Source organism: Eupeodes corollae, chromosome 1 (assembly GCF_945859685.1).
Source record: "Eupeodes corollae chromosome 1, idEupCoro1.1, whole genome shotgun sequence".
NCBI lineage: Eukaryota > Metazoa > Arthropoda > Insecta > Diptera > Syrphidae > Eupeodes > Eupeodes corollae.
This window is the reverse complement of record NC_079147.1, coordinates 243,784,089-243,806,281: the sequence shown is the minus strand read 5'-3', so window position 1 is coordinate 243,806,281 and position 22,193 is coordinate 243,784,089. Positions and strand designations below refer to the sequence as shown.

At 30.4% G+C, this 22,193-nt stretch overlaps 1 protein-coding gene across 1 annotated transcript in view; it reads left to right on the top strand.

The window, feature by feature from the left end:
- LOC129943259 (RNA-binding protein fusilli) overlaps positions 1-12,766 on the top strand; it is an 84,713-nt gene extending 71,947 nt beyond the window's left edge. The window contains exons 12-13 of the mRNA XM_056052568.1: positions 6,683-6,909; positions 11,043-12,766. Coding sequence (XP_055908543.1) covers positions 6,683-6,909; positions 11,043-11,474 — 659 coding nt within the window. The 3' untranslated portion in view covers positions 11,475-12,766. The remainder of the gene's footprint in view (positions 1-6,682; positions 6,910-11,042) is intronic.
- Positions 12,767-22,193: the final 9,427 nt, after the last annotated feature.

Sequence of the window (22,193 nt, the reverse complement as noted above, 5' to 3'; positions counted from 1 at the left end):
AAGTTAAAACAAAAATATTTATAAAAATTGGTTGTGTAGTTTTAGAGATTGTCTCGATAAAAACTCATATTTTATGAAAATAAATTTGAATAGAAACTTATGAAATTAATTTTGTCAGGTGTTGGGCTAAAAATTGGTTGAATTGTGTTCGAATGGTATCTTCTGGATGTTTAGAAAAAAAAAAACACGCATAAATTAGAAAAATATTATTTTACTTAGCGAAAAAAAAAACAAACAAATTGAAAATATATAAAAAATTATATTACCTACATAATTTTATTTATACAATTAATATTGAGTCAATCATGAATTTTTAAAATTTCAAAATCATTGTGTATTTTTTAACTTCCATAATTTTGTTTTTTACTTATTAATATCTGCATTATTTTTTTTCTTATACAAAAAAAGAATTCATACATAAAAAGATCTTAAAAATATATTTTTAATAATTAATAATTTTTTTGTAATTGGTGGTGTAAGTCGCAAAGTCGTATTTTTTTTTTAAACAAAACAAAAACTGTTGTCCTTTTTCTGTCTGTAACGCACCTTAATTTTGCTTTTGTTCATTTTTTGTATAATCTATAAAGTGGCGAGCAACGCTTTTTTTTGCTTTAGCGTAGAGGCGTGCCTTTTTTCCGTGGTAAGCGATTTTTATTTAAATTTTACATTTTTAACAACAAAATATTTCTATTTCTATAATAGCAAAAAGTAATTTTTTTTTCACTTTAAAGAATTAGGTGATAGGTTACAATTGTTTGTGATGGCAGTGGTTCATGGTTGTTTGTATTTATAGGGCTTACAGTCTTCCGTATTTTTAAGAACACAATTTAGAACGTATTTAAAATGCCGGGTTTTGCCGTAACGAAAATAGTGAATACATTAGTCATATACTTAATACCACATTAATGCCCAGCAGTTAATTAACAATGGTTTTCACTTTAGAAATGACTTACTAGCGACAGTTATCGACCTATCGGAAAAAGTTGAAAGTAAACACAATGAACATAAAAGATTTTAATTATTCAAAAATTTAGTTTTATGTACGCGAATCTGAGTACATGAAATTATTCATATTTATTAATGTGAATTCCAAAAGGTGAACTAAGATCCTATGATAGAAAGGTGTTTCTGAAAGGCATTATAAATGCTTCTTACGCCAGAGCCGAATTTCTCCTTTTGGGTTTTTTTTAAAGGTGATAGTTTGTGAAAAATTAACGTTCAGAATCTTTATCAAATAAAAACTCAAAATGTACAATGTACATGGATAACACTGATCGGCAAGGTTGTCTTTCTGGCAATAAAATTGCACTTTTCTAATGGTTTTTGATGGCCTTAATTCAAATCCAACTTAAAAATGAAGGTATCACGTGGCGTTTTTAAGATGTTTCTTTTTGAAATTCTGAAAAATACGTATTTGAGGCAATCTAAGTTTATGAGGTAGTTTTTTTAATAAAATTCATGATGGTTTTCCAAATCAGTAATTCGTCTCTTTAATATTCAGTTACTTACTTACTCATTTAAGTTCTCAGTCTACTCCTTACGTGTGCGGTTTCCGGCGATGTGATTAATCTCCCTTTAGCTTATTTCAAATCTCGACGATTGCTCCTCGGTCTACCGAATTTTCTGCCTTCTTGAGTGAGTGGATTCCATTGCATTGCCTTTCCTGCAATGCAGTCATTAATCCACAATCCACAATCGCTTGGGCCTTCAAATAATAGTGTCAATGAATTTATTACCCCTTATACTATATAGTTTTCCATTGGATATCCGTTTGGGCTAAAAAAAACCTGTAGAATGTAACCTATTAATAAAGGTCTGCAATTTCCTTCTAATCTTTTGCTGTTATCTTCCAAGTGCTGCAGCTGCATACGTATCACAGTATGCTGATTCGACGTTTGAGCGGAACAGTTGTAGCTTTGTTTTCAAGCTAAAAGAGTTGTTGTTCCTAACATTGGACAACATCCCGAACGAAGCTTTTGATTTCTCGATACGGCTAGCGATATCTTGTTGGGTTCCGCCTTCGCTAGAGACAATACTTCCAAGATATTGAAAACTCTCTACTTTGTCTATTGGTTTCTGCGAAATGTTTAGCAGAGAAGATGAGTGGAAGGTTTCTAGCCTAAGAATCTTAGTTTTTCCCGTGCCCTTGTTGCCATTTGATAGAGATCTATTATCATGTGCTATAGAAAGCATAATAAACATGTTTAAGGTATATTTGTTAAATCCAATATTGAATCTTGCTTGTTCAGTGTAGAGTTTTGCTTCGAGGTGTTTTCTTACACATTATAAAATTATATTCACTACTATTTTGGTGACTGCAGGCAAAATACAAAATATTCAATTAAAATATTTATATTATTTAATATGCTTTCCGAAAAGTCTTCATAAAGTTATTAAATTTCTTCTGTCTTACAAATATCTTAAAGAAACGCTAAACTATTTAGGCTAAAACGGTTTTCAACTAATAAAAAGGCAAAGTGGTTTGACAGAAGGTTTTGTTCCTGATCCGAATCAGTTAGCTTAGCTTTAAAATCTTCGTTTTTGTTTGTTTTAAGCATTTTTAAAGGACATCTTTTAAAAACCTGATGTGATAGAAAAATTTAAACGTAAGATTTTTATTTAGGACATTTTAATCATTTAAATAAGTATTGTTTTGTTTGTGGTACAGAAAAAAAGTAATTTTGTCAACCAGTGCAATTAAACGCCAAATGCGACTGTTGTCATTTTTTTAATCATTTTCTTTGATTTTCAATTAGATAACATAAAACCCCGCATCGGGGAGAGCTTCAAGATGAAAAACGATACCGATCTTCGTCTGGAACCATTCTATTCTAGAATTTGAAGTTTATATAAAATAAGTCAATAATATTAGGTCTGTTCGTTTAATTGTCAAAAATGACAAGTTTTCACAATTAACGTCAATAAATTTAAATTGTCAGATTGTTAAAGTAAATAAACATTTAACCGTTCTAAAAAACTACAAGGAATACAAATTTATAGAGCTTTAAAACTTAGGGACAATACTTGTCAACAATTTTTACGAAAGGAACGTATTGTTTTAAAAGGTTTTTTTAATTCATTTTTTTTTCTTGCGAGGAAATCGTAACATATTTAATATTTATTGCTCGCTAAAAACCTACTTAATTTAACATCTGTTTGCTTTTATATTCTCTGGCACTTTTATTTTATAGTTTCTTAAAAGAAACCATTAACAATGGAAAAAGATTATATCATATTCTTTTCATGACCAATTCTCCCATTTGCGGTTGTATGTCGCCGATAACTTCACGAATTCCTAAAGTTCTTGAATCAATTGTTGGGCGTTGACATATCTTTCAGTTTGCTCTAAAGAGACATTTTAAAAAGTATAAGATTTTCTTGGTCAATTTTGATCAATAATGAGAAATGACACCGTCAGGAATCTTTTCTTTCAAAAAACAAAAAGTGACTGTAAAATGTTAACTACTTTGGAAGTGAAATTTAATGTCAATGACTTAGTATTTAATTTTAAAAATCGCAGTTTCAAAAGTGACAGCTGGCAAAAATGAAGTTTAAGTAAAATCTGTTTTTTGGAAACCCTATACTTTCAATTCATAAGCAAACAGTTTAAAACTTTAAAAGCCTGTAAACAACTAAAAACAAAATGTTTGGCATCTGTCATATTAGGATTTTTATTTGATGATTTGTATTTTTCGTAATTTTATAAATTTTATTTTTATATCTAAGCCACCGATTTTTGTGTATGATTGATTGTACATTTGATAGCTTATATTTTAAATACATTGGACAGTTTCAGACGACATAAGGGAGTTGAAAGTTAGACAAGTTTCTTGTATCAGATTGGCAAGATGCCAAACAAATTACCTTCCACATAAGGCAACTATAATGAAAAGATGGTTGGAAAGTTAGTCAAGAAAAATTTCTCTAGATTTGAAATCAAGTCTACTTCTGTCAAAATGGCAGTTGATTATATTTTATTCATTCAATTGAAAGCTGAACTTTATTACTCTATTTATTTTATTTTCTGCTCAACTTCATTTAATGCTTTCTGTAAATGGGTTCCTTGTCAATTTGAAAAACAAATAATTAATAGCGTAGCTTGCCTGAGTAGTGTTTTATAGACAATTATTATGTTGGTACTTTGTGTACTATGAACTTTAAATAGAGGTTTGGGAAGTAAAGTTTTGAATTTGTAATTTATGACACTGTGATATTAGCTCTGTTTGTTAACTTATTTAACCCGCAATCTTACTTTAAATTAGGTTTTGACAGATCCTTAGGCTTTTTATCAGAGTCTTAGAAATTAAGTGATCAGAAATTATATTAACTTCTTTTTTTTAATCAAAATACCTCAAAAGAACCATTGCTAATCACAAAAATCAAAAACAAATTAAAGCGTCTAATAAGCAAGCACAGACATTCTGGCTCTGTAACTTACAGCATCATAACATCAACATTTTTGACATATTCAGTTTGTTTTTGTTGCACTAGTTAAACTAGTAAAACAAAACAAAACAATACAAAAAAGACTCAAATTAGGGTTCCAAAAAATTTTTCATCTTAAAATTAAATTAATTAAAAAAAAAACAACAACTTGTAGGTTTTATTCTTAATTTTAGTTAGCATAAATTAAATTTTAATATTAATACAAAATAAAACATAGACATTATTTACATTGTACGTGTCTTACTGTAAGTGTATCCTAAAAAGGTGTTTGGTTATCATTCTATTAAATTTTATATTTTATATGTTATAAATTATAGTTGAAACATACAAAACGAGAGGAGATATAATAATAAATTTAAGATACATTCCAAAATGTAAATTAACACTTTTTTTTAAGTCGTCAGTTTGACAACAAAAATATGTTATACTTGGTTGGCTATTTCATTTTATTTTATTTCATTATTTTTATACATCTGTGGTACTCTGGGTAAAATCACTGGACGCACATTTAATAAATTTTATAAAAATATAAATAAATACAAAAAAAACATGCATACCTTACCTACAACCTATACTATACATTAAAACATACAACTTTTGAATACTGCATTGAATTTTTAAACAGTAACTAATTTTAAATAAAACACAGACTAAAATAAATTCAATGAAGTAGTCAAAAAGAGCGATATAACACAAAATATTTTTACAATAAACCTATTTTTTAAAAAACTGAAAGAATATTACACGACAAAAATCAAATAATGATATTATTAAAGTTTTGCCTTTGGCGTTATACTTTTTTTTAATTAATAAAATTGTTTGCTAATAAAAATTATTTTTTTATCAAAATGGTTTCTCTAAATCTCTTTAGCTTTTAGTGCACATGTTTAAGGGGTTGTATTTCTTATAAATTCATTTAAATATGGTTCACCTGAGCGGATTATTAAAAACAAAACAAAATATTAATTTGCATTGTGGGTTTATTGTTATTTAATTTTTTTAAACTTTTTTTCAAGGTGGTAATTAAATTCTATTTTGTTTTTAATAAATTTTATCGACAGGCGAATAAATCAAAAAGCTAGCTTTACTACTCTCTTCCTATATTCAAGTCTTTTATAGCGCCTTAACCGTTGTAACTCTATTTTTATTATTTATGTGTTATGTTGTTAAATTTAAATTTTTAACAATATTTATGGTTTTTTATTAATTCATTTAGTTTTGTGTCGTCTGTGCAACGTGGAAATGGAAATGGAAACAGCTCCTGCCTTAAAAAACATAGATTTTTTTTATTTATTGTTGTAATTTTAAGTTTTGGTTGATGGGTTTTGTTTGTTTCCTTTGGAGCTACCTTGCAGTTTTTGTTGTTGTTGGTAATATTTTGCGGTTTTAGCAAAAAGGACATAGCCGATGATTCATTCTTATGATGGATGGTGGGCGGAACGCGACTAATTTCACCTCTCTCTGTGAATGTGATTTTTACTACTATATTAATAAACTATTTATTCATGAGCAATTTACAGAACGCAATATATAATTATTAATTAATTATAACAAAAAGACACGTCCTGACGTTATTATTTTTATGCATTCATCCTTTTGTCTTTTTCTATTATTTTTTTTTTTTAAATAATTTATTATGTAATATGGTGGTAACTTATTTCTGGATTAGAAAAATATAAATTGTTTTGTTGTCCTTCATCGGCAGAATCAAAAAGGAAATGCATTTCAAAATGGTGGTTGTGTGTATTTAAAAAAGAAAAAAAATCTCTTGTATGGTTGGGCAATGGTAAATATTTTTGTACTTAAAATATTTAAATGGCTAAAATGGTGAGTGTTTTTAATTATATAAAATTTTACTTTTTTAAAGTTTTCTTGTTTTTTTTTCCTAATTTTTAATCAAATTGCTAACAAACATTAATATCAAAATTATAACAATCTATAATAGTGCGTCCTTTTTATTTTTTTTTTTAAATCTTTAAATGTGCTGTTTTGGTGAAATTGTAAATGTAAAACACTTAATTTTGTTTCTTATTCAGAGAGCTTTTAGCAACTTTTTACTTTGCAAATCAAACAAAAACAAACTCAATCCAAAAAAGAAAAAAAAATCAAGCATGATAGTAAAAACACAGTGATATTTTTAATTTTAAGCTTAGGATATTTGATTTAAGAATTGCATGAAACTGTTTAGCTTCAATTGCAATAATGTTTTTATATTTATTTCTTTTTCTTTATCTAGGTGGTACATTGATTGGTCCACCACCGTTTGGACCATTTACACACTTTGGACCAGGTCCGACGGCTATTTTACCACCCCATCATCGTGCGCATCCTGCATTTTATAGTCCACCGTTAGTGTTGTGGCCCTATCCAAGTCCACCGGTATCGCCGACAACTTACTTTGGTCCAGCACATCCACCTCCACATATGGCAACAAGTCCAATGTCACCTCAACATCAGCATTTGGTGAGTTAAGATTTTAGTTAAATTTAGTTTAGTTAAAAAAATCTACGTTTTTTATGATATTTTGTATCTGCACGATTTATATTTGAACAAGAGAGCAACAGGAAATTGTGGTCGCCATTATTTTAGGTTTAATATTTTACCCAAATTTAGATTTATTTGTGCTGCCCTTTCCCAAAAGCGTAACCCCTCCCTCCCTACACATTCGACATCGCTAAAAATACTGTTAAGTGTTTATGTTTTCTGCGCCCATGCCAGCATTTTTTTATCCCTTCTGATCTGGCTGGAACGGTTTACCCTTAAGCCCAATTTCTGACGTACAGGGATTCTTTCTTTAGCCGCACTTAACGTATGTTCACACTCATTACAATGTGCAGCCATTCAAAACCAATGTGCATCGGTTTCTCCTTTCTAGTCCTATCCTTCTTTCCTAATTGCTCGCACTATGTCTAATAATTATAAGGGTATTATAAAAACAAAACTTCAACTTAAACTTGAACTTAATTTTGACAGAACAACGTTGTGTATAAAATGCAATTGACTTTGTGGGAACTATCTCCAATAGCATCACCAAATTCTTTTCCTCAACTCAACATTATGTTCGTATTTCGTGCTCTCTTTTTGGGTTTCGAAAGAAATTCTTTAAGAAATAACTTCTTAATATATATTTACACTAATCAAACACGAAAAATACAATTTTGTTCATGGCAGAAACCTTTCAGAAATAGAAATAAGTTCTTTTCTAACATTGTCAATAACACTCCTTTAGTTAGCTCTATTGATAAAGCCAACTTATTTGCAATTCAGTTCGCCAAAAATTCCACCTTACCAGATAGTGTCATGACTCGCGTAAATTATTCTATGGGACCAATCTTTTTTCGTACTCGAACTGTTGTCAGAGTTCTTAGATCTCAACATTCATAAATCCGCTGGACCAGATGGTATCACTGGTATTATTCTGAAGAGTTGTTCTTCCACGCTAGCAAAACCACTGCGTAAGCTTTTCTATCTATCCTATTTTTCTGGGCTCGTTCCGAGCAGTTGGAAAACTGCATTTTTTCAGCAAATCCCAAAAAAGGCGAATCTTCTTTCAAAGGCATTTGATAAAGTCTGGCATCTTGATCTCTTATCGAAAATGAGTGCTTTCGGTATCGACGAATCTCTTCTTCGTTGGATTGGAAATTTTCTTTGAACCGTTCAATACAAGTTGTTTTAGATGGATTCAAGTCTGAAACTTATACAAATAAATGCTGGTGTGCCCCAGGGCTCTGTTTTGTCTCCGACCCTCTTCCTCATTTTTATAAATGATCTCCTGTCTGCTACTTCTAATCCAATACATTGGTTTGCTGACGATAGCACTCTTAGCTTTTCATATTCGTTTCCAGACTCACAACCCTCCTCTTTGGATGTGGAACTGCAACGGCAAAATATGATTAGCTCATTAAATTCCGACCTACACAGCATTGTACAAAGGGAAATAAAAAATCGTGTGGAATTTAATGCTTCAAAAACGCAATGCTGTCTTGTATCGTTAAAGCGAGATAAACCCTCTTTGCCACTATCTATGAGTAGCACGTGCATCAACGAAACGGAAAATCTTGACATCCTTGGAATGTGCATCAGCAACGACCTTTTGTGGAGCGATCACATACGCGATGTTGCCAAAAATGCCGCAAATTGTGTAGGTTTTTTGAGACGTTGCAAGAAATTTGTCTCTTCGACTGACTACTACGACTGGCTACCTATTTACGTCCGAAACTTGAATAAAACTCTCATCAGTAACTTATTTAAGGTTTCTTGCCTCACCCTTTTTTACCGTTATTTTAACGGACAATACTCTAGTGAAATAGAGAGTTGCATTCTTCTCCTTAAACAATTTAACATTAATTCCAGCGCTTCTAGGAATTCCCATTAGTTTAAACTTGAGCCCAACTTCGGCCGTACTATGAAGTACAGAGAATTTTTTTTAGCCGTACTACGCGAATGTGGAACTTCTTGCCGCGCTCTTTCTTTCCCTGGCATTGCAATGTTCAAAAATGTAAAACCAATGTAAACCGACACCTCCTATACACCTCCTGACAAACCAAACCAAGCTGTCAAAAAATGAACTCGTAAAAAAGTATTGCCAGACTTAAAAACACCTGTTATTTTTAACTTTACATTCACTTTATCTGATAGCAACTTTTATTTCAAATTTAACTGATTAAAAATGAATTTGCTCAAAAAAGCAATTATTACAAATCAGGGGCCGATTTCTACATAAACGTTTAAAGCTGTCTTCAAATAAACCTTCTTTTGACAACCAATCTATAATACCATTATTGAACAAACCTAAATATTATTGACAAGAATGTCAAGGGATAAAGCAAATAGAAAAATTAAATGGATAGCTTATCCCATTAACGGATGCATTTAATGAATCTATTTGTTGTATACGGCAACGAAACGCGTTTTGTAAACTTTGATAGCAAATCTGTGTTTTTTGGTTTTTTGACATTCAGCGGAACTACACTGATAAAACTTTATGCTTGCCACAAATAATTTCAAACAGATGGGAAATAACATAGAATTTATATGTACATATGTCGATAAAGTTCGGTATTAAAACACTTTCGTAAAGTACTTAACAAAAAATAATAAGTTAAAATCACAAAATGGTTGTTTTTAAGATGTAATGACCTATGACATTTCTACATTTATAGATGTCAAAAACACGTTGATTTATGAAGCTTACCTGCAATGTTGTTAAGAATCGGCTTTAGTACAAAATACATCAACAAACTATGATGATTTTAGCAAAGTTTTTTGAGTAGCTATCACTGCTTAGCTGTCATCTTTTGAGATTTTACTAATAAAATTACACTATTATTTAAAAACGGAGTTATACAAGCTCCGAAAATTTAAAATAAAAGCGGTGGACTTATTTGCAAAATAAGTGCCAAAAAAGTAACGAAATAATGTAATCTTTCAAAAAAAAGTTTCATGTATCTATGTGCTATTATACTTAAAGACCACCGAAAGAAAAGGTCTATGCCAATGCTCCCCAACCAATCTGAAAGATGGAGTTCGTGAAGTTATCAAGGCCATACAACTGATATCGTATTTCATTTAAAAACTACGCATAAGAAATACTCAGGAAAAATTAAATCCTCATCTTAAGGGGGTTAATATTATTATCATGACAGTTATGTTTTTCGGTCGCAGTAGCCACAAGGTGGCGTTGGAAATGTTATAACAAAAGGTGAAGCAAACAACTGCACGACCTAATGTTACCGTAGCCACTAGGTGGCGCACTCTTATAATCTCCCAATGATAGCTATATAGATTTCATATACGAGTACAAAGATGAATGTGCAAATCACAAATATGGCACGATTTTATATCTAAACTCAGCAAGTTTCAATTTCATATAAATATACCAAATATAAGTATAACTATGCTTTTTACCTAGGTTCTTATTTATTATTTCCAAGATCTTAGAGATTTCTGTATTCTCAGTAATATTAACAAATTTTGCATTTTTGCTATCGGGAATCTGGAAATATGGTTCCATTTCTCAAGATAAACTAAATTAATTGCTAGGTGTGAATGAAAAGTGAATTTTGTTAATAATTCATTCGTCTGCTCTGTTAAGTTTCAATCTGTCTGATTACAGAGATCTTAGAAGTATAAACTAAACAATAATTATTTCGTTTTCTGTCTCAATTTTTAAAATTTTAAAAATTATGTGCAGAAAAATCAAATTTTGTGATTTTTAAACATTTTCTAAGAAAACTTTTAAGAACTGTTTAGTTTATATCGGAGAACATATTTAAACCAAACCTTTTGTCTGCTTTGAAACCGTAAAGACTGACATACGTTTTCATTTAAACCTTCCTCTTGAAAAAATTTGTTGGTCCCAAAGGGTGAATAAAACAGGCAAAACAAGCAAAACATTAAGTTTAAGCCACACAACATGAATGTGACAGGCTGAAATTTGTTGCCTCTTTAGAGACTTTTTGAAATTTGTCTCAATATTTAATTTTCACTACAATATTGGGCACGTCTAAAATATATATTAAAATATAATTATCTTACTCAAAACTAAATTTAACTTTAATAGAAAAAAATAATATAACGGTTTTTTATTTTTCCAGTTTCCAATGGACTATGTAGCAGCTCAGAGTATACCAACTGCTCCTGCAACGTATCACTCTCAACAATCACCGGTGCCTGGTCCAGGACCCGGGCCAGCACCCTTGGCAACTTCGCCACCACAAAATATTCAAATATCTAATTCCCCAAAACCACAACAATACCATCCAAAGGGTATTCAAATGCAACACCAGCCTGGATCAGCTCAAACGCTTACCATAGACACAACTGCACCTACTCATCCATCTCATCTAAACGATAGAACACCAACTCGAGTCATGAAATCAGCTACAATTGTAACAACTCCTGCACCTCCATCTGCATATGCTCTAACGCCAATTGCATCTCCAATGATCCAAGGTGGCACCTCAACAGGATCTCCAAACGGACCTCCTCCAGTTGCTAACCAATATGTGGAACTTTTTATATCTTAAGCCAAATTCAAAAACAAAAATTAACTATTATTTTCTTAATTAGTTCTATAAACAATTATTCTTAAATTAAAGAAAACAAAACGTTAGATATTAAATTAAGTCTAAAATTGTATACTAAGTGCATTACCCTCGAAGAAATTTTGTAACAAACTTTAAATTTATTGCTGGCCAATACAAATTATTAAATATATTATAAAAAATACAATATACCTAAGTAGAAAATTATCAAATTAATAACATTTACAAATATTTTATAAATATGTAGAAGATATTTTCATTTTTAATCTATAGAAAAACATTTGAAAAGTATAACTCGAACTCTTGCCTTACCACAATTTATTATTAAAACAATAAAACAAAAACGAAAAAACAAAAATATAATTTAAGGACCATAAATAAATAAATTTCCGATAAAGATATTGATACACGTATAAAATAATTTAAAGTCACAAAAAAAGCTATAGAAATCAAATATTACAAATAATGTTAATAACAACGAAATTTAATTTCATTTTATTTATAATTTAATAAATAATATAATTTAAATAATTATTTAAAGAATCTCGAAATCTTAGTTATCGAAAATCAAAAAATTGTAAAATTATATAAATTTAAAAACAATCACAAGCTTTGCTAAAAAATAATATGTCTAAAAAATAAAGTCTAATAATAAATGTGCAATAGTTTGTTAGCAATATTCAAGTCGTCATTTAATTTAATTTAATTATATTAAAATATATATTGTATAAAATTAAAATATAAGCCCTAGTCAATAAATACAAAAAGAAAGAAAAAATGTTAATTTTGTTGCTTAAAATCTGTTATTCGTTTTATATTTGATTTAATGTATTTTTCCCAAGAGCGATTTGTTTTATATTAAATAAAATATATTATTGTAGACAAATTTATAAAAATAAAAACCTACCAGATCGATTTTTTTTCATTCTGTTGTTATGAATTTTCACTAAGAAAATGTTATTTTATTGTTTTTTCTTCATCAAAGTAATTGAAAATGAGATAAAAGAAAACAAAAGCAAGAGCAAAAATATTTAATTTTAAGATTTAATTATTTATAAACAAAAGGAACACATGAACGAACAAATACTTTTTTCATTTATAAATAAAAAGAAAGAAAACCCTTATGTAAGTAGACTATTCTAAAAACAAAAACATTTATTTAATGTAATTCTATAATAAAAATATACACTATTCGCTCAAAATTGTTAAATATATACCAATACCTAAAATAAAATTTAAACAAATAAAATTAATGCTGTATTATTTTATAGTAAGTTATTAGATATTACGAAGTATGTACTTTATAATTTGAATGATTTGTAAACTAGAGCCTCACCCAAATAACTTCTCCATTCTCCATTTAGCTTTAGATGTCTTAAGTTGCACACTCCAAGTTAAATGAGGTCACTTTTTAACTGTGCACGTCATTTATTCTTCTTCATTCATCTCCTCTTCTGTGGTGACCTTTATGCAAGTAATTGGAGAGACTTTTGCCTCTAGTGTTGACGTGGGAGCTCTGCATTATTATTTCAAGGACCAGTTGTGCTTTCAAGCTTTGAACTTTTTTTTTCTAAAGTTAGACACTTAGAAAGAAATAGTTAGAAAGAAGGGAGTAGTATTTATAATATTTGGGACAGTTTTTGAACGACGGCTAAGGTTGAAATTGCCTACAAAAAAACACCAAAAATAAGTGACGGACGATACCATAAGGTGCATACTTTATAAAAATAAAACAAGGAGAAATAAGTTTCGTAAATAATTCAGTTAATTAAGAAAAGTACGTATACGCTTGAGTGCACTTTCGGTAATTAGACCGATTTTAATGTACGGTGAGGCAGTATGGCGGACTACTTTAGAGAAAGCTATAAACCGTGAAAAATTAAATAAATTCCAACGTTCAGCTTGCCTGTGTATAAGCGGATCGCTTCGCACGACCCCATCTGCGGCACTGGACACCTTACTATACCTAACACCTCTTGATATATTAAGCAAACAAATATAGCTGCAAGCTCTACTATTCGCCTCATAGCTTCGTCGCAGTGGACTAACAACAACATTGGCCACTCCGTAATTCTAAGGCACTTAGAATAGGACATTCTTGGAGGATGAGTCGATCCATTTTTACACACATGGGTCAAATACAAAGGAATTGGTGGAGGTGTGTAGGTAGGTAGGTAGAAATGACGATCTCAGGGCAACCTAGCCTAAAATCCAATTAACGCTGTAGTGCGCCGTTTTGATACCAAAAACTCGTTTGACCTTTGTTAACTTCCCATAGAAAGTTATTGTAATGGGTCCGATTTTTCAAATTGATAATTTTGACATTTCTCGACGTTTCAAGGTCCCTAGAGTCGAAATAAAAGATTTTTAGAAAGATGTCTGTGCGTGCGTGTGTACGTATGTTCGTACGTCCGTATGTCTGTACGTCCGGAAGTTCGCGACGTTTTTTTCGTCGTCCATAGCTCAAGAACCAGAAGAGATATCGACTTCAAATAAATTTTGTAATACAGATAATAAGGCAGAAAGATGCAGAAAGGGCTCTCAAGAAAATTGCGTGGGTGGTTTTTTTACCATAGCAGTTTAAAAAAAAGGTGCAAATTTTGGTTAACCCTAAATACCTTAAGAACCAAAAACGCTAGAGACTTGAAATTAATTTTATATAATGAACTGTAACGTGATCTCAAAGAAGTATATTTTTTGGAAAAAATGTATCTAACGGTTTTTTTTCTAAATCAAAAAAACTGAAGAAAAAAAATTGTCACCTCTTAAGTTTAACGACTAACATATGATTTCATCTCCAAAACAATTTTGAGCAACGGAGAATAATGTTTTTGATATCTGATAAAATTTTGAGAAAAATCGAATTGACAGTTTTTTTTATAAAAAATAAAAATCTAAAAAAAACATTACTCAAAGTTCGTAAAAATTAAATATCGATTCAAATATCTTTTCAAATACTTGAAATTTAGACTTCAACCTTATTTTATCTTATAAGAAATATTGTTTTTAACATTTAGTAAAATTTTGAGAAAAATCGAATTGACAGTTTTTTTACAAAAAATAAAAACCTAAAAAAAAATTAATAAAAGTTGGTAAAAATTGATTTTCGACTCAAATATCTTTTTAAAACTTTGAGATATTGGCTTTAATTTACTTTTATCTTTCAAAAAATCTTGTTGTCAACATTCAGTTAAAGTTTGAAAAAATCGTATCGACGGTTTTTTTTACAAACACTTAAAAACCGAATAAAAAATTAACAAAAGTTGGTAAAAAATGATTTTCGACTCAAATATCTTTTCAAAACTTTGAGATAATAGCTTCTTACTAATTTTTTCTTATAAGAAATATTGTTTTCAACATTAGGACAAATTTTGAGAAAAATCGAATTGACAGTTTTTTTACAAAAAATAAAATGTATAAAAGTTGGGAAAAATTGATTTTCGACTCAAATATCTCTTTAAAAATTGTAAATATTGGCTTCAAACTAAATTTATCTTATAAGAAATATTATTTTCATGATTTGGTAACATTTTTAAAAAATTCGAATTGAAAGTTTTTTTTACAAAAAATAAAACTCTAAAAAACAATACTAAAACTTAGTAAAAATTTACTTTCGACTCAAATAGCTTTTCAAAACTTAAAAATATTGGCAGAAAATAATGTTTCCGATATTCAGTAATTTTTATATTAAAATCCAACAGTCCGTTTTTTCATAAAAAATAAAATCTACAAAAAATAGTACCTACGCAAATTTGGTAAAATTGATACGAGTACATATAGACAAACTTTTAAGCAAGACAAATCGACAGACGGGATGGGAAGTTATCAGTGTGGGTCGCATCCCAGCCTCTTTTTTGGTTTGGTGTGTACTCTGAACGACAGAAATTAAGTCTCTCTTTCCGCCTTCCCAATCATTGTAGCGTGTTCCAGGCGGAACTTTTGGCGATAAAGGAAGTCTTGTCCTGGCTCAAAGAAAACGTGATATCAACATCTGATATCCGTATTTTCTCCGACAGCCAGGCCGCTATCAAATCTCTGGACTCTGTCTCTACAAACTCTATAACAGTCCATAACTGTCGATCATCTCTAATGGAGATGCCACAACAATTTAATATTCACCTTTGCTGGGTGCCGGGCCATAGAGACATTCCAGGTAACTGTAAGGCAGATGAACTCGCCAGGAACGGTACAGTACAGCCCATTCTACCACGTTTGGCACGTACTAGCATACCAATCGCTGCTTGTAAACTGTTGCTAATGCAAGACGCTGTGAGGAAGGCAGGCACCAGGAGGAACAACATCAACACGTGTCAAGTCACACAAAACATCTGGCCAACACTGGATTTAAAACGTTCAAGGTGCTTGCTCTCTCTAAGCAGATCGCATATAATCTCGATAATAGGTGTCATAACCGGACACTGTCTAATAGGAAAGCATGCCATGAATAAAATAAGAATCTATGAATAGGGTTTATTCGATGATTACACACTGACACTTCGAGTTTAGTGATTTAACGGTTGCAATGTATGAAACAATTTTTTTAGGTATAGAACTTCAAATTGACAGGGCTATTTAAAATGGCGGTCATATTGTCAGCTATCAGGTGTTTTTTTATTTATTTGGTTTGGCATTGCACCATGCAATAGACTGAAGCTTGAACAAACAACGCTTCAAATTGGGCCAGTTTGTTTTGACAATAATGGTTAATTTTTGTTTCATGATAGAATTAAGTTATGTTTCCAGTTTAATGAATACGACAATTAACAAAACTGTGGTATTCGAAGTAATGACAATATTCAAGTGTAAATTAAGACATCTTAACGTCCACATACAATGTATGTTTAGTTTGCTACGGTGTAATAAATTTGTGTCATGATGTGCAGGAGCTGCAGAACATATCACAATGTCACATAGCTCGTGAAACAGTTCAGGTGTCAGAATCGTGAATTGGTCTTCAAGATCGTACGTTTCAATGCAGCTTGACTATTTTCTGTGATACCTAATATGCGAAGTATTTTATCTACACCACTAAGCCCGAAAGGATTGACCACGTGGACTTGGGAGACAACATTTTCGGCGTTATTACGCGATATTCAGCAATAACTTGTTATAACAAAATGTATTACCAAATATGTTTTTTCAAACTAAACAAATTTAAATTTATCGAATTCTTTTCTTCATTGATGATATTTTTATTAAAAGCTGTTTTGATATAGATTCGCTTCTGGACAAGATAAAATTTAATTGTAACACAAAGCTCATGAAACAAATCCAATTGGAAAGTAAACACTGAATATTGTGTTTGAATATAGATGGCACGGGTATAGCAAAGAAGTTATCAACGCATACTCAAAAAGAATACAATTTGTTGTACATTTGAAAGAGCCGTTATGGAAATATACTTTACATTTCCCAATTTATAGTCGAAGTATATATTTTTTGGAAAAGAGTTACCAAGTTTTGTTTGCAAATAAATAAAACTATACAAATAGTTTAAACAAAAATCTGTAAAAATTGTAAACATGAGTTTTATAATAAATCGCGGGGAAATCATTATTTACTTGTTAAAAACTTTAAAATGGCGTGTTTCAATTTTGTAACGTCAAAGAAAAAGAAACCTTAACTGAGTAAACAGGAACGTTTTTTGTTGAAAACGAAGCTAATAAAAAAAAATGTTTAAACAATCGTTTACTTCATAGAAAATATTATTATATCAGCAATTTCATATCGTCGGTGAGGTGTTAAAAATGTGGTGATCCACATTTTTCGAAACTGAGATTTTGATGCCATCTTTTAGATTTAATCGATATCTACAATCCCTCATACTGGGGTCTCCTATTTTAATTATTGTAACTGTTAACAAATTCATTTTGTGTGAAAAAATTCTACCTCCATAATTACTACTTAAAAAACGTTTTGAGTGACATCGTGTCGTGAGTATAAGCTTGTGTAACCAGTTTTTACAACTTTTATTAATAAATCCGGTAAGTGTCCAGTTACGTCTGAGACTTCACCCTATACGCTAAACCCGCTATTATTTGTTAAGACAGCTTAACCAATCTAGATAAACGTATTGACAGCGGCCTTCCTTTTAAAAATAATATAAATTAAAAATGTACGATATAAAATAATTAATAAATAAAACATAAAAAAAAGAAACGTTTAAGTTTTTTTACATCAAACGCAAGGCCACACTCGTAAATGTTGTATAAACGATTTTAAGTAACCAAACTATAAATATTTTGTCAAAAAAGTGGTAAAGGAGTTACACAATTTGCATTTGTCCGCTCATAGAAAAAAAGGAGATACACAATTTGCACATTGAAACTTTTATTTGCAATTCTCGTTCTTCAGCTTTTCAACATGTCTTGAGGGCAAAAAATGTTAAATTTATTGAATATCCAACTAAAAACAGCAATGTTATAGACTCTTCTCAAAAATCAAGAACGCCTCCTGCAAACGATTTCAGTATTTTGGAAAAAGCTCTCAAAAAAGATATTTTAATAGCATACGACTTCGCTGAAGTAGATTATGCGACCTTAAGCCCCTCTGACTCCATCCCAATGAATTGTTGATAACTTCAAATTTGAAGGAAAATAACACAAATGAAAATCCTGAAGATCCAATCATAGATTTACTTGATACCCGTATTTGTGGAGATGAGATTCAAACAAACAATTTGGAGATAAAAATTCTTTGAACGAGGAATAGTTGTTAGTAAAAAGAAAACATATGTAAGATGAAAAAAAAAAAACAAACAGTATGAAATTTGAAGAAAACAAAAGAAAGAGGGAAATAGGCTGCCTGATAACGGCAAGCAAAATTCGAAAGGCCTTTGGAATTGTAAGGTAGCAAAACCTAAAAATTTGTGCTCTATGCATGTACCTGCAACCACTTCGAAAAAAAAAACACTAGACTAGAATGTGTATTTTGGTATTTTGGTTATAACTCCACTCCCAAAATTTGCGGACGGCTCTGGGACTAATATGACTCCTTCATGTTTAATAGTAGTACGCACATTTTAATCGTTGGCTTTCATCTTTGCCTCTAATCTAAAAACGAGCAGAGCAGGTGAATGAAATATTAACACAATTCACTACTCATTCTCACATAGCAATCATACAAACTTCACGTTTCATTTTAATCTTCGTTATTGAATTGTGCGATTGAGAATTTTTAAGAAATCGAATCATGAAAATTCTATTCTCAGATTTCTGACAGTGAAAGTGATAGATGTAACAGAGACATTTTGTTTATATTTCTGAGAATACGGAAATCTCTAAGATCTTAGAAATATAAACTGGCCAAATGTTTGGTTTCAATCGAGAAAATTTTTTTAAACTTCTGATCCCTAAAATCGAGCTTAAAAAAATACAAAATATTGTAATTACATGAGTTACATGAACCTCAAAAAAATTAATTTTAATGACATTTTTGAAAAAAGATATACCTACAAAATTTTAAATAGTAACAAAACTCAAAAATAAAGAAGAAATTTAAGGCTTTTGTTGCACCTGCAATATTGTGGCAACACTGATGCAGACGAAGATGTTGTATTAAAGATGAATATGTTTATCTGCACTAAACATATTTCCTATAAAACAGAAGTGAATATATCTTCCATTTTGGTCCTTGTACTCAAGGGCAGATCCAGACTTATCATCAGGGGGGGGTCACGCACTTAGATGATTTTTTACTTACCGCTTAAAAATGTTCTCTAATGTTTCGTAAAGGATACTAACAAAATTTAATAATTGCTAAAATGACAACTTTAGTTATTAAATTATTTAGAACACTGTTGTCCAGCAAGTTTTGGTCTAACTATTTAATTTGGATGACTCATATAAAAGCATTCCAAGATTCGAACAGTTGTCTAAATATGCCATGTTTAAGTGCTAAAATACAATAGCTTAGAGTGTTTTTGGTGCATTTCGCGCAGAAATGTAGGAAATTGTTTTGAAACGTTCCTTTTTTCCAAAAACAAAACACACTTTTCTTGTTTTCATTTCTATTAATGCGAAGAACGCTGCAAAAATTTAAAAATCCAGAAAATGAGAGAGGATTTAACGTAGATTTTTCGAACTCAATTTCTAGGAGTCTCTTATTACTATCGTTATTTATCTGCTTACTCGTATTTGGATCTTATAAAGGCATCAATAAAATTTAAAAATTGTAGAGACAAAAAGGTTTGGTTCTTGAATTTAAAGAAATAGTTGTATTTAAGAACATAACACGGTCAACACTGGTTTTGTCACACGAATTTTTATAGCTAATTTTGTTTTGTCAATCTAGTCTCATTATTAAATCACAGTTGTCAAGTGTCAATTAGCCTCAGTTTTGTTGTGATACGGTATAGCTCAAAACTTGTACTACGCAGCAAATTAACAGAAGCCCTTCCAAGTAAACTGTTTTAAAAATATTTGTGGTTGCATTTTAACACCTTTTTGTTTTATCATTTTGTTTTTGTTATTAACCCTGTGAACATGTCGAGGAAGTATTACAATAATCCTATCTATTTATTTTATGTTTGTGGAGAACTGACATTCAAAAAACAAAGACGAAACTTTACGAATCTCGTGTTGGAGTGTTATCATTATCACCAATGTTTTGGTTTTTCTGTCGCCCTTCAAGACAAATCCTGGGCTCCTTATGTCTGTTGCATAACGTGTATGAAAAATTCAACCGACTGGAAGAAAGGCGCACGACCTATGCCGTTTGCAGTACCAATGATATGGGCTGAACAGCGAGATCACGTTTCGGATTGCTGTTTTTGTCTCACTGACAAAAACGGTATAAAATACAAGAAAAAAAAAATACTGTTATTTACCCATACCTATCTTCAGATATAAGACCAGTCCCTAATTGTAAAAAATTGCCAGAACTATTACTAGTTGCAACTACGTCTGTTGAGAATGAACATTCACACCCGTCCACTTCAGGTAAATGTGTTGGCGAGGACGATGACTTTCAGTTTAAAGGAATCACAAACGTGCCACATTTCATAACTCAAGGAGACTTAAATGATTTAGTTCGGAATCTAAATTTGTCAAAAAACAATCAGAACTATTAGGACCTCGTCTAAAAACTAAGCGATTTAGACAAATCTGCATGAAAGGCTTTTAAAAATGTTGTTTGTTGCAAATTTGTTGGGTAACCACAAGAGTGACAGCTACAGGGAGTTGGTTAGCGAGCTGTTAATGACATATAAAGCTTTGGGTTGCAACATGTCACTTAAGATCCACTTCTTAGACTCCCACCTGGATTTTTTCATGACACATCATCAACACATTTTGAATATGGAAAAGCGGTACTAGGGCAAATGGAACCCAAATATGTTAGCGGATTACTGCTGGGCAATTAAAAGGGACCAACCAGAAGCGAAACATGGAAGAAAATCTAAGATTTATTAAGTCATTTATAAAAAATACAGTTTTGATTAACAAGATCTGTGTTATTTCCCAATATTTTGAATTACTCAATAAAATAAACCCTTTGGCCAAAAATTATTTTTAACTATTTATTTTTTCTTATGATCACCAACTAAAGCAAAAAGTTCAAAGTTTGTTGACCAGTGTAATTTATCTAAAAAAAAATAAATTAAAACAAAGTAAGGTAAGTAAACAAATAAGTTGGGAAGAAAAGTTTTGCAAGACTCACAAATTACACATTTCAAAGCTTTTATATCAATAGATATGAAACGTTTATTATGTTTTTCACTTAGCCATTCGTTTAACAAAAGTGTCACTTGATTTTTTGTAACATTTTTATCATTGAAATTCATGTTTGAATCTCAGTTCTAGAGCATCCAGAGCAAATTAGCTTCAAAAGTAGATTTATTTAATTTTTTAAGACCTTTTGTATTCAACAAAAAACCAATTTTGAAAGAAAGGAAATGCACGACTGAGTCGCAAGAACTTCTTCCAAAAAGTCTGTTTAAAAATATTACCTATATTTTAAGATTTAAAAATGTACCTCCAAAATAAGTTCTTCTTAAAAATTTAAATGCCATATTTGTCAAAAAATCTAGATTAACCTATTTTTTACGAAAATCATTTTAAATTTTGTCTTAAAAATATTTTTGGTATAAGCACTAAACAAAGAGCTTATAAATATATGATAATTTTACATTTAAATTTCGTACAAAAATGTTGTCCCCTTTCTGTGATATCGAGTTTTGTAAACAAAATTTGTATTTTATTAAAAATTTAAAAAAAATACATTTTTGATCATAAAAAATCATCATCAATTTGAACATTGAATTTTGAAATCGTTCCATTAGTCAGGAAAGACAGACGGATGGAATCGAGGTACCCACTTTTTTCGACTTCTCTACCGTCGTAATGTCATATTTGATTAAAAACTCTAGTTTGAAATTGTTTGCTAATGCAAAACTTGCTATATACATAGTTCCTATACATTGCAGTAAAAATCACTTCAATAATCACTATTTATGTGTGTCAAAAAAATGTAATAATAAAATTGAAGGCTAGTTGAAGGAATTCAAAGGCAACTTAATATAAAATTAATGATCTCTTATTCAAGGTTTCTTCTTAAGAACCTCTTTTTCTTAGAAACAATTTGTATGAAAATAATTTAAAGCATTACTAAAGTTTTTTTCAAGTTTTAAGTTGAGCGAAAATCAAAATTTGAGTTATTTTTGACTGCAAACCACTTTTTGGTGAATGTCGTTAAACTATTAAT